At 32.1% G+C, this 14,077-nt stretch overlaps 2 protein-coding genes across 4 annotated transcripts; one reads left to right on the top strand and one right to left on the bottom strand.

Moving 5' to 3' along the window:
• Window positions 1-1,210: 1,210 nt before the first annotated feature.
• LOC126653647 (hydroxymethylglutaryl-CoA lyase, mitochondrial) lies at window positions 1,211-6,827 on the bottom strand. Of its 2 annotated transcripts, XM_050347582.2 has the most exons (9): window positions 6,616-6,827; window positions 5,272-5,463; window positions 4,801-5,008; window positions 4,372-4,551; window positions 3,568-3,648; window positions 3,311-3,474; window positions 2,538-2,674; window positions 2,044-2,159; window positions 1,211-1,871 (listed from the first exon to the last, which is right to left on the bottom strand). In XM_050347582.2, the coding sequence occupies exons 2-9, from the start codon at window positions 5,436-5,438 to the stop codon at window positions 1,623-1,625; spliced, it is 1,302 nt and encodes a 433-aa protein (XP_050203539.1). In that variant the 5' UTR covers window positions 5,439-5,463; window positions 6,616-6,827; the 3' UTR covers window positions 1,211-1,622. The 2 variants fall into 2 exon arrangements, with proteins under 2 accessions (XP_050203539.1, XP_050203540.1); XM_050347583.2 differs by lacking the exon at window positions 6,616-6,827 and having other exon boundaries at window positions 5,276-5,366.
• Window positions 6,828-9,368: 2,541 nt separating this feature from the next.
• LOC126686067 (cell division control protein 2 homolog A) lies at window positions 9,369-13,195 on the top strand. 2 transcript variants are annotated; one of them, XM_050380087.2, is made up of 9 exons: window positions 9,369-9,502; window positions 10,169-10,197; window positions 10,312-10,496; window positions 10,592-10,712; window positions 10,847-11,020; window positions 11,471-11,634; window positions 12,261-12,348; window positions 12,436-12,489; window positions 12,842-13,195. In XM_050380087.2, the coding sequence occupies exons 2-9, from the start codon at window positions 10,189-10,191 to the stop codon at window positions 12,929-12,931; spliced, it is 885 nt and encodes a 294-aa protein (XP_050236044.1). In that variant the 5' UTR covers window positions 9,369-9,502; window positions 10,169-10,188; the 3' UTR covers window positions 12,932-13,195. The 2 variants fall into 2 exon arrangements, with proteins under 2 accessions (XP_050236044.1, XP_050236045.1); XM_050380088.1 differs by lacking the exon at window positions 10,169-10,197 and having other exon boundaries at window positions 9,370-9,502.
• Window positions 13,196-14,077: the final 882 nt, after the last annotated feature.

Below are 14,077 nucleotides of genomic sequence, written 5' to 3'. Positions count from 1 at the left end.
TAAGAAGCACGGAAACTTCGATAAAGTTGCGTTTCCTGTTTTGGAAACCGGAAACTCTTGGACACCCGTACGAAACATTTCGGGCCGTTTTCGTAAATAATAAAAATTAAAAATTTGTAAAAAAAATTAAAATTATTACCCACAAATAAAAAAATCTAACTAGTTCTTATAATTTTTACATTCGCATTGCACACAATACATCAAATATACTTATTTGTGTTGAATATATTATATTTTTTTATATATTTATAAAATTTTAAATATTTAGTATATTAAAATGAATAGTTTTGTTAATTATCATAAATATTTAGATAATATTTTTATAAATATATCCCTATATTTTTGTTATTTGCACGTTTCCCCCACGTTTCGTGTCCTTCATTTTGAAAAACTTTCGTTTCTCCGTGTCCGTTTCATATCGTTTCCGTTTCCCGTTTCCGTTTCCGTGCTACCTAGGTGATTACAATTGAATATACTTGAATTTACGTTTATCATGACCCTCAAACTTTAGCATTAAAAATCAAATAAGATTAAACTAACATCTTTAGATATAAATATCCTCAAAAACTAATTTAATCTCCTTTATAAACCTACCCTCAAAGTTGATATTGTCTCGTTTTTCTCCTTCAACTGAGTTGGCAAAAATTATCGATGAGGGATGTATAATTGGAGCAGAAAAATATAAAAACGTGAGAAGTTTGAGAGAATAATACGAGATAAAATGCTCATTTTGAAAATACTTTTGTCTAAAGTCACGAAGTTAACTTCATTTGATCTTTTGTGTCAAGTTTAAATTGCAAAATAAACTTTTGTTCGATTATAATTTGGTCAAAGCCAATTCATCACCTGGCGGATTCAACTATACCAAAATAATCAAATTAATTTTTATTTTTTATTTTAAAAAAACTTAATTTTGGTTTCTATAAATTTGTTTGTTTTAGTAACCAAAAACCAATCAAATAAAATATATTAAGAGAAACAAAATTTCTTACTTGGTTCAATAATAAAATGCTTTATATTATATAGATACGTCCTCGATTCTGTTCAACCAAACCAAAGCAAACAATCAAATAAAATATATTAACAGAAACAAAATCCCATACTTGGTTCAATAATAAAATGCTTTATATTTTATACAAATATCTTCGATTGTGTTCATTTTCTCTTATAAATGGCAGTATAAACGAGAAATCTGACAAGAAAATTAATGTGTACATAACATAATCATTTAATATTTCTTTCATTCTATTTGTATATTAATGTGTAATGTGTATACATATGCATATTACTCGTTTACGATACAATACATGTTTATAGATATAGATAACTACCATCACCACTTAGATTAAGTCAAAATTACTGTTTTCTTTTCTGTAATTATAAAACACATTGCTTTCCCTGACATTTTAATTCCACTTAACTGAAACTCGAGGATTTCAGTTATCTAATACCTAAAAATATCAGAGATAATACAATGATATTTTAAATATAGGGAGGAAATAGTAGTTTAGAACTAACCTAAGAGGTGATAGTAATTATTCCTTGTATATATATATAAGCTTCAATCTCTCGTACGAGATAAAGCCATTGGCTGTATTTCCGACAAAGTGAATAGCAGTCTCTTATATTTTAGAGACGTCGGAAGTAACCCGGCTCAAGGCAACAGCGGTTTTCGAACCGGATGTGCGACGTAAGTGGTTGTTTATATATTCCCCAGCAGAGAGGAGTTTTGATAGATCTACATTGGTCTTTACACCAAGGCCATGAAGCATGTAGATGACATCTTCAGTTGCAACATTGCCTGATGCTCCCTTAGCATATGGGCACCCTCCTAAACCAGCAATTGACGAGTCCACGACGCTAATCCCCATCTGTTCAAGAGAATAAGAAAAACGGCAGATTGCTCTCATCAGCGTGTACACTGTTCGGTTCGATTTAGTTCGTTAAGTTGGACTATTCATCATTTACAAATCTATACTAAATCAAAGCCTAAATATGAAGCAGTTCTTGAAAAGTAGAGTTGAAAGTTCATGTCAAGCATACCTGGAGGGAAACTAGAATATTGGGAAGCGATTGGCCGTATGTATCATGGAAGTGTACAGCAAGCTTTTCAGCAGGAATTACATCCATTACAGCTGCAAGCATTGGAACAACAGTCCCTGTTCCAATTATAAAGTAAATACATTAAACTTAGAATGATGTTTACGCAAAAATAAGAATCATAAACTTTATACAGTTTTCCATTGGGTCACCAACTTGTATTGCAACAAAATGATAAAAAAAAAAAGGCACTTTTTCCATTTGTAATTTGGGTGTGCAAAAACTGGAAAACCGAAAAACTGAACCAAATTAAAAAAATTAGTACCATTTTGTTTGAAATTATAAAAAAAATCGTTTTTCAGTTTGGTTGATTTTTCATTTTGATGTAAATTTAGCCGAAAAAACTGATACGAACCAAAAAATGAACCGAACTGACTAGCACCGACGCCAATTGTATCACCGAGACAACATAAAACAAAAGTAAATCAAAACACTACCAGGTGTTCCGACACCGATTGTATCACCAAGAGAAATTTCAAAGCAACCCATCTCATAGAGTTCTTTTGCCACATATGCCACTTGTGAAGGGGAAATTGCTCCTTCTACAGGACACCCAATAACGCATGATACATACCTATCAAAATATTTAAGAACCAGAGGTTAAAGTCACATCAACCTTTGATTTCAGCGGAAGTATCAACATGATACAATTAATATGTAACACAGTCCAATACCAAATCATTAAAATTTGTTAAGAGTCTTTGCCTATATTGCATGGAAGCTTTTTTGGTATTACGCTTTGACGTTTCTTTTATAATTCCAAAACTATAATTTTTATAACCTATTTTATAAAAATATCATTTTATCGTTTTCTGTTTCAGCGTTTTCTTTTCTGTGTTGCATAGGTCTTTGTGGATATCCAAGAGATAATTTATCTGTCTAAGATCAAAATCGCAGATTCTGAAACAGGCTTAGCATTACCACAATATATTTCCAGATATTGACTTAAATGAATATGGCAGCAGTTTGTTATAAACAAAGATGACTAATCATTTCAATTAATGGTTATAAACCCATGTACGAATTAACCTGAGGATATTCAAATAACTACTACATTCGTTTGCCAAATTAATAGAGAGACATCGAAATCCTGATCATGCTTTTAGATTTTTCTGTATCAGTAGGAATTTCAACATAGACAAAGCAGAAAATTGTCACACAATAAATTGTAGGGGAGAGAGTTAAGATAAAAGGTAAAAAGAGTACATACCCCCGAACAGGAATTCCATGCTCTTTAGCAGCACTAGTAACAGCACGATAACGAGAAAGACTCTCTTTGATGCTACAATTGATATTCGACTTTGAAAATGATTCAGAAGCAGATGCAAAAACTGCAACTTCCATGGCACCAGCTGCAACAGCTGCTTCGAATCCCTAGAGAACGATTTAGATGATTAAAAGAATTCTATCAAACCATTATGACATTGTTAGATTGCTTGCATTTGCAATGGTAAAAAAGATACAAACTTTTAGATTAGGTGTCAGAACAGGAAGCCTACAGCCCTCCAATCTCTGAACTGCCTTCATAACCTCTGTTGCATCTGCTAACTGTTTAAGAGAAAAGAAAAAAGTCAGAGAGGCAGAAAGAAAATGCAAAATAAGTCCAGCAGTTGGTATCATTTGACAGTGGAAGATAATATAGAAAAACTAGTAAAAAATAAAAACCATAATCAAAGCCATATTGAGGAGGGGTGAAAGTAAGAAAAAAATAGCATTAAATTTTGAACCAGGAAAAGTTAAACCACAATCAAAATCACATAGAGGAGCGCTTCTCCTTTACTACAATCAAATATAACATGTCAGAAACAGAGTTGTTCATCTGAAAACTATGTAGCACGGAAATAGAATGCCAACAATTACAGTAAGCAATGACAAAAATAATAAAGATAAAATAGAAGTTTCTAAATATAGACAGATAAAACCAACAATTACAGTAAACTGGCATTAAAGCAAAAACCAAATTCCACCTACTTTCAAACACCATTCATCTCCATGTAAGAAAATGTTAAATTTGATAGAAGCAGATTGACAGCAGCAACTAACACGAGTATGCCAACACTCTAACTGCTTATTGGTACGATTTTTCAATAATACTATTGGTCCATGCATACTGTAAATAAAAATTAGAAGCAAGTGCATACATCAAACTCAAAACTGCTTTTCAAAATGCATCCAAGTTATGTGAATAATTCCTAAAAGGGTTACATTAAAAACAACATAGTTTCCACTTCCAAGCTACAGTATTGACATAAGTGATACAAATAAAATTACCTGAGGAACCCATTTAGGAGACACAAAACTTGTAGCCTCAACAACTGACAATCCTGACGATACTAGCCTGCAAATCAATTCAACCTTTACATCTGTGGGAACAATCATTTTCTCATTCTGTAGTCCATCCCTTGCACCAACTTCTACAATCTTCACAAACTTTGGTATCCCTTTCAGAAACTGTTTTGTCCAAACAAAGGATAAGAGTTCAAAATCTACACATTTTCAGTTCAATAAACGGAAGGGTAAAATAACCCCTTTACTATTTGGATTTAGAAAAAAACAGAAGAGTAAAACGGCTGAACTATGAATTGCATAGCAAAATGTAGGAGAACTGCCATCACAACCGGAACGAATGCAAAGACCATAGTCATCTATTATCTACCAAGTTAAAACAATATTACAGCTCCATCTTAGTTTTTAAGTCACCTTATTTGTCATATCCCACATGTCTTTGTTACTGGACTTGGAGTTATGTTGACGATCTGGAAAGTACCGTGAATCCCAAACCGTGCCACACATCACATGGTTCCTTCCCAAGCTCATGGTCCTTTGATTGAAGGAATCACCTTGAGACAGACCTCTTGTATGTCTTTTCCATGGAAAAGTATCTTTTGCGTACTCTTGATCATCTTCACTGCATATTAATGCAACCATAACAATCAGAATGTTAACAAGTAAAATGGAGCATATGATTCAGTTGCTCAGATAAAGAGTTTCTCTTATGTATAGGTTATATAACATTAGAGAAGAAACAGCAAAAACCTTGACTTAATGGCCCTAGAAAGCAAACTTAAAATAAAAAGACGTTACTTTTGTGCATTTCAAAAGGCTATGATACGATAATTCTGAAAATACAGTATCGATAATCTCTACGACTCTTTAGTAATGCTTACTTACTCACAACGGTTTGATGTGCTGCAACTTCTTCCTTCAATCCAGCAATTTCCCATTCCCATATCATCTGCTCTAGGCCGGCAAGCACCGGAAGAGAACCTCTGAATCCTATCAATGGTATTCATGCTTGGCAACTTGTCAAAACCAAGCGGCTCTTCCAAACTCGACATTGTTAAGGTAAATCGAAAATTGGAACTGGGAGCAAGAAACAAAAAATGCAGTGCATTGTTACGAACTTTTGCGTGAAGCCTTTATTGCAAACATATATTAATAACAAACCTTTGACGCTGAAAACAGAAATACTAATCAAATTTAATTCAAAATTTTTAGCACCAGATATCATATTAAATTTGATTTAGCATCTTGATCAAGCATATACGATTTAGGACAGTGTCCATTGCATCACATTGTATAATTGACATTGTATTTCACTTTACAAGTATTGGAAATAAAAACAAGTGCAGAACTTGCATTTTTGAGCTGAAAATCCATAGCATTTCATAACTAACTTATGTTATAACCAGTCTAGGAGCAAAACCTTCAAAACCATACAGATTTCATACTGGTAAACTGTTGCTGGATTAGCTAAATCCAAGTTTTATAAAATAAAAAATATTTCGATGATCATGTTGCTAAACCTTTCCCAACAACAGAAAAGGAAATGCTAGAGAGCAATAACAATGCTGCAAGCTGCAAGCTCTTACAATGTCAGAAACCAAAAAAAATAAATACACTATTTTAAAAATGAACAGACACAGTGCTTTGCAGATTAGGCAATATCTAGACCTGGCAATTCCTACATGTGAGTCATGCCTAGGTCGTAACTGCCTAGACACGAAAGACGATTAGGCTAAACACGAACACGAAGCAATTACCAATCCTGTTTGATAAATAAAACTCAAACACTACATGTTTATAATACGAGTTAAGCAACACCGACACGTATAACATAGTTTTCTCCATCTCTCATCAGCTAAACACACTATTAAATTGCATTGCAATATTTGGTTTCCAATGTAAATATTAGATTGCATAACTTAAGGAAAATAACATATCAAATGCAAGTAGTCATCAAAAAAAATTAATTCCAACACTTCAAATTAATAAAAAAAACTTAACACTATCATCATGATAACATCAGAACCAAAATTTCAGTTATTAATGAACCTAGTTATTAATGATTGATTAACCATGCATTAACTAATACATATTTTGTAATCTTCTTTTGAATAACGAACGAATTACAATAAAACTGCTAATTATTCGCTCATTGTTTTTGTTTTCCTCCACTTTCTCGGGAAACAAACAGAGAAAGAATTTGAAAGTCAAGAATGGCAGGCAGCGTACCTGAATTGAAAAGTAAATAACGCAAAAGATTGAATTGGAAATTTCAGGAGAAGACAATTAGGTTTCAAGAGAACTGGGAATTATGATGAAGGTGATGACGTGGCGTGTTTGGTTACCAGGAAAATAGTTTTAATTTATTTTCCTGGATAGAAGAAAAAAAAGAGAAGGTGAAGTGGAGTTGGAAACTATGCCTTTCGTTTCTGTTTCTGTTTTGTTTGGTGGGAGAAATTCAATTCTATTTTCTTTTCCTTTTTCAAAAAATTTATTATTAATGTATTAATCCGGTGATTTATAGCTGACATCACGGCCGAAATATAACTGACACGACAAGTTAAATGTCACAAATAATCGATATAAGTGCGGAAATATAGCATGACACAATGTCGTATAAAAACCGAACGGCCATTTCATTTCATATTATCAGGGATAGTTTTTTTTTTGGAGTTCTTTATAAATATAACTGCTCCGAAATGATATATTTAAAATTTTAGAAAAAATTAAGAAATTGTAGAAATTTATAATTATCTGATAAAATAAAGATGATGATTTTAAAACGGTGATGCAATTATAGAAATAAATAAAATAATTAATAAATTTTATTCGCGTATTTGTCATGAGAATCTTAAATTCACGATATTAGATAAGTTTTTTGATCCAAACCCACATTTCTAATGTTGTTTTATTTTATATTTACTAGTCTTGCTTTGCGTGCTACGCACGTGGCTCGTAACGTGACTCGTCAATTCATGTATTATTATTTTAAAACAAAATTAAAAAAATCAAATTAATTTTTTTGTAAATTTACACATAACTAATAAAGATTTGAATAATATTAATTGTGTTGCTAGTGTAGTCAAATTAAAAGATTGATATTCCTATTAATTTGGAAAAGATTAGCTATTTTTTCTATACTCAATTAATATTCCTTTATCATGATACAATTTTATTTTAACTAAAACTCTAATTATAATAATTTTTTAGTAATTAATTATTATAATTAATTTGTTAATGACTATAAAACCGTTATTTAATATAAATTAAAAAGGGTTGTTCCGTAAATTTGCCTGTCCCCCCCCCCATCCGTGCTTTTATATATAGTATAGATATAGATAGATATAGATATAGATATAGATATAATTATTGAATAGCCTAATTAAGTAGTTTGATATTTTATTTTGCACGAAAAATCAAAACCGAAATTAGAGATATGTATCTATCCATAGTTATAGCAAAGTTCGTCACTGTATCCTTTGTTTCGGCTACTACGCCACTCTATTCACGACGCCAAGTAGTGGTGTGATACCACTCTAAAATAACACTACGTCTTTTTAACCTTTTTCTTAAAAATGTTACTTTTTTCCATTCGAGTTTGGATTTGATTTTAAATTATTTATGTTTCATAGATTTTTTGTGATACATGAAGCCATTGTAATCATTTTTTTATCGCAAACAATCCAAACCAGAAGGTTAAAAGTCCGACTGATTTTAAAAAAAAATTAATAGTATAAACTAATGTAATATGTTCATGTATGTTGGCATATTTTTAAGAAATGAACAAATGCAAATCAACATGATTTGAATCTACGTCTTGCATTGTAAATATATTGAAGACTAATAATAACTTAATGTAATTACGGACTAATCATTGATATACAAATCATAGAATTGATATGAAAAAAAATAAGTAGGTGTGTATGTATTCATTCCAAATAATAAATATTAAAATCAATCTTTTTCATACATTTGGCTTATATTTTGTGCATGTAGAAACAATAAAGTATAGTTTAATTGCTTATTTGTTAGAGATTATGGATTGAATGTTTGTTTTAGATTTTTTTTTATCTTACATTAGTCATGATCAGTCAAATGCAAGTAACAATTTTATTGTATTTTATACATTTGTCCAAGTTATTTCGAGTCACTTTTCAAGTTATGCTTTATTTAATACTTTAATTCTAATGTTACTTGTATATTATGCTACGATGTTGTATGACCTTAGGATTTTTTTTTTTGACGAGAATTAGATTTCAATAATTCCAATTAAAAGCAGTTATATTTGTGAGAAATTCAGAAAAGGGATAACACTTTTGATGTGAATTTAATCATATATGGATCGCACATGAAGACCTAGTCTAATGGCGAAGACCTTCACATTGTGTGAGGTTGAGGTTTCGAACCCGACTCCCCTTCAAGCTGTAGTTTACCTATTTAAAGACAGTGTGTGATACTAATTAATTTCTGCTAACTCATGCTAATAACTAATATAGAATTGATCTACCTCTATTAAAAAAAAGGTTAATTACAATCGCCCCCATGAGATTTGGTGTGAAATACTAATTTCCCATGAATTTTAAAAAGTCAACTGTTTATCCCTAATATTTGTGTTTTCCGGATTTTAGTTAGCTGAAACATAAAACTTAGGGGGAAAATAGTCAATTTTTAAAACTCATAAGAGAAATAGTATTTCGGATCAAAACTCATAGGGATAATAGTAATTAACCCTAAAAAGAATCATATATCGGATCTAGAATCTTTTGGTTAAAAACACACCATAATGGTCAAATATATTTTAAATCGTGTCATAAACAAATTAATCATACGATTGCATGCTTAAATGCAATTCTAATTAATTATTTTTCATGGATGAATTATATATTCGTGTCATGATCCATTTTGACGGTACAGTCAAAGTAAAAAAAGAAAAGAAGAAGAAAATGGTAAAAAGAAAAGGGGTAATTAAAAAGTAAGGTATAGTAAAAAGCAGAACTCTCCCATTCAGTACCAGTGGTAGAGCAAATAACCACCGCCATTATCTCTCTCTCTGACCTAATCCAATCCAATTACTTCACTCCGATTCACTAATTTTCTTTAATTGCTTCCGATTCAGGTATATCACTCGTCTTTTCAATCGCTAATCACCTGCATTTTTCGCTAATGTGTTTGTTTAATCTTGTTTTTAGTTTGATTAGAGTTCTTTTACTTTATTTTCTTGTATTTTAATGATCTTGCTATGATCTTGTGGTTTATGTGTTCTTGTTTTGGTTTTTAATTGTTTATTTTGTGTCTGTTATGAGTTAAATGTTACTTCATGAGATTAATATGATTACGGATTTATAGATTCATTGAAATAGTTAGTGTTGGAACATAATGAAATGTTTCCGGAACGGGGAAACTCACCCTACGTAAGGTTTCCGTGCATCCTAGGCTGCTAATGCTATGGAATATGTAATTCAATAAAGTTATATGACTTGTTGTTGAGATGATTGAATATTTGAATGATTTATTTCATGCTAAATGGGACAGTTAATATATTATATCTTACATATAGAGGGACCAACTAAAATTCTACTATCAGACTTAATGTATTGGGTTCAAAGTCTCTGTCGGTGAAAAGTGAATCGAATTTGATTTGAAGATGGCTAACCACCGACTCAGCCCTTGAGCTGTATGCTCAACTTATTTTCTCTTTGTTTGCTATCAGTTTTGCATTTCGTTATCTTTTAGCTTCGTCAGTTTTCCTAACTTCTTGTCACTCGCTCTTGGAACTTTGCAGAAGCATTTAACTTGGACTAAATGGAGCAGGTCAATTTAAGATCTAAGTTTTTGCGCAATGAAGTTATTTGTTGTGGTTTTTTCTGGACCCTTGTTGATCTGCACTGTAATTGTTTTACTAAATTTGATATTTAAATATGGCAGTATGAGAAAGTTGCAAAGATTGGTGAAGGAACATATGGAGTAGTGTACAAGGCTCGTGATCGTGTAACCAATGAGACAATAGCTTTGAAGAAAATACGCTTGGAGCAGGAAGATGAAGGTGTTCCAAGCACTGCAATTAGAGAAATTTCCCTTTTGAAAGAAATGCAGCATGGGAACATTGTCAGGTAGTTTACTTTTGCATCTAAAAAAAATTCTGCATCATATTTTCTTTTAATCTTTATAATCAAATACTTTATCACCTATATTTTTATGCTCACAGGTTGCAGGATGTGGTACATAGTGAGAAGCGTTTGTATTTGGTTTTTGAGTATCTGGATTTGGATTTGAAGAAGCACATGGACTCATGTCCCGAGTTCTCTAAGGATCCTCGTATAGTTAAAGTGAGTCATTTTGATTTTCCTTACCCCTATATACATTTGTCATGTGTCTTAGCTTTCCTGGTCATGTGTCTGGCTTCAGATTTTTGGATCTTATTATAAAATAATCAATTGACGTGCTTCCCCTTCATTTGCAGTCATTTCTCTATCAGATACTTCGAGGCATCGCTTACTGTCATTCTCATAGAGTTCTTCACCGAGATTTGAAACCACAAAATCTACTTATTGATCGCACTACCAATGCACTGAAGCTTGCAGATTTTGGATTGGCCAGAGCATTTGGCATACCTGTTAGGACATTTACGCATGAGGTATCAATTGAACTTAGTCTAAAATTCTTGGTAAATCATGTTGCCATTCTGAACATGCCACCTCGTATATGATTTACCATCTCATGATGTGATGAGTCTGATGACGTCTTGTCTGATTTAGTTTTCTTCTCCAGTTCAAACTTAGAACCCTTTCACATTCCAAATGCTCCTCTTCAAGGATTGTGCTGTTTGCACTCAATTTCATGGAACCTAGTATTCTAATATCACATGTCCACCAGTAATGTTAAATCTTTAAATGTATATTTTTTTTATCGATTCTGTTATTAATTATTATCATTGTCATTTGAATTTGTAGGTTCTTCCCCCTTAATGAACAACTGTGATTAGCTTTATGTTTCTTGTGTGCATGAAATTTGCACAATATTGGTGACTGATTTATGTAGTGCTTTGATGGTTGCTATGCCTGTATTTACTGAGCCACCTCTCCAGGTGGTAACGCTGTGGTATAGAGCACCAGAGATACTGCTTGGGTCGCGGCATTACTCAACTCCAGTTGATGTTTGGTCAGTGGGATGTATATTTGCTGAGATGGTGAACCAGCGGCCTCTCTTCCCTGGGGACTCTGAAATTGATGAACTATTCAAGATTTTCAAGTACCTTATATTTCCTCCTTCAAAATTTACATTTATGTACTGCATTTAAACTTTTGCCATCCGTACTTTATCTAGTATCGACATTTCATATTTGGTCACATAAAAATTCTCCTTAAAAAGTTTATGCTATGAAAGAAAGTCGATGCAATATGGGATAAACAGGTTAATACTCTTTATTGCGATAAGGTATTTAAAGCCAGAATGGTTAGTGTTTCTCTGGTTGGTTCCTAAAATAGATCAGCATTAGAATCAGTCTCATCTAAGCATTCATAATCAGGAGTTTTCAAGGACTGGTTTTCTGGGCTGAAGTGTTTGTAGTTTACCCTTAGACAGGAACTGATAAATGTTGCTCCATCACACAATGCTCTAATGCCTGCATCACCATCCTTGGTGCATGTAATTAGGGCGTGTTCTGCTTCCACGGGCTTTGAATAGACTCGTGCACACGTACAAAAAAAAAGAAACAAATGAGAATGATACTTTAGTACACTGGAGTTCTTTGATCTTCCAGAATGTTTAATCATTCAGTCATGGTCAAACTTATCACTGAAGATATTTTTTCTCTTTTGACGCATGGCTATGAAATTGTAACTGATAATGTATTAATTTTTTTGTCGAATGCACAGGGTCTTGGGCACTCCAACTGAGGAAACATGGCCCGGGGTTAATTCATTGCCTGATTTTAAGTCTGCCTTCCCTAAGTGGCCTTCTCAGGTTTTTCTCGTCATCTACGATGTCATGTAACTTTTAAGTAATGTTTACCTGTTTATTGACTACTATTGTGCATGCTTTTCTTTGCAGGGCTTAGCAAGTGTAGTTACAACTCTTGATTCAGCCGGTTTTGACCTTCTCTCTGTAAGTTGAATGCAATGACAAAACACATTCTCTTTGTCTTTTGGAATGTGCTTAAACATGCTGCATTCACTAAGGTGCTGAGTCTGAAACAGTAACGGCGTAACGAATTTTCTCAAAATACAGCAACGAAAAAATGGGGAAAACATGATTTGAATATAATGAAATAAATGACTTGAATATAATCAAAATCTAAGTTCATAACAAATAATAGTCTAGAATATAGACTGTTATTTGACGTTTTTTAGGTTCAACATTTTTGTTTCTGTGCTACATAGTGATATTAAACTAAAATTTCAAGTCTACTACAATTCTGTTGTCTCATTTGCTCATATATGTGGTTTCAACGTACCAGAAAATGCTATGCTTGGATCCTAGCAAAAGAATTACTGCCAGGGCGGCCCTTGAGCATGAATACTTCAAGGATATCGGGTTTGTGCCCTAGTCCTGCTTTAAACCTATATCATATAGTACCATTGTATAGCACTTGATGGATTTTGATTATGTGTGAAACCTGCAAAACTCTGCAATTCGGTATTCCTTTCAATTTTTCTTGGCTTTCAATTAAGTCATCATTTTGGATCTGTCTGTTTTATGCTGTTTTTCATGTCTTAGAGAGATTCATGTCATACACAATGGGATTTTCGCTCTTTTTCAGTTTGTTGTAATGAATCATATATACTTAATGAATATATATATATTCCGGCCTTGTCTTTTTCCTTTGATCAGTAAAATTTTGCTCCGTCTATTTTTCATTTATGTTTGTTTTCAGTGATTGAAATCCATCCCTGGAATACGATCTTTTTCGTTATCCATATAAATGTTTACAGTTTTTCTACTCATAATGCTGATGTTTATCGAAGGAGGGATTGTTTAAATTAGCCATATAAAAAGTAGAGTTCGTTTAGCATTCTTGAAAAGTTAAAATTAAAAAAATGCATGATGCTAAGTTTTTTTAGTAATATTTTTGGCATAAGGTGCTGATATGCCCTTCAACTTTTGATGAAAGAATATTTATGCTCTTTAACTTAATTCGTTTCAACCACCCCTTAAACTTATAATACCATAGCTAATAAACCCTTTTCCTAACCGTAAAGTAAATGGAGTTAGTTTGCAAATTGCTGATTTGCAGTGATTTATAATTTGGAATGAGTTATATACCGAATTAAATTTAGGGATATAAATATATCTTTTTATAAAAGTTTAAGAATGTACTTGCACCTTCTGTCTAAGAGTGTATCTACATCTTTTAAAATTTAAATTATTTCAATTATAATGAAAAATTATTTTATTAATGAAAAATTAATTGGTTAATATATTGTTTAAAAATACGATTTTTTGATATAAAATTCCAAATTTTTTAGTTTTGTATGTATTTAGTATATATTTGTATATAATTTGAATAATATATTGTTTAAATGCTGTACATAACTTTTTTAGTTTTGTATATATTTAGTTTGCATTTTGTACATAATCTAAAATAGTAGATTGTTTAAAAAGTGATTTTTAAAAAATATAGCAGCACCTCTCGCTGACGTTGTCATTAATTAGCTCCGCAACAAAGCCTAACTAACAAATCCTATAGGATAAA

This window comes from Mercurialis annua, linkage group LG6 (assembly GCF_937616625.2).
Source record: "Mercurialis annua linkage group LG6, ddMerAnnu1.2, whole genome shotgun sequence".
Taxonomy (NCBI): domain Eukaryota; kingdom Viridiplantae; phylum Streptophyta; class Magnoliopsida; order Malpighiales; family Euphorbiaceae; genus Mercurialis; species Mercurialis annua.
Note: the sequence above shows the minus strand (reverse complement) of the source record. Positions and strands in the feature narration are given on the sequence as shown.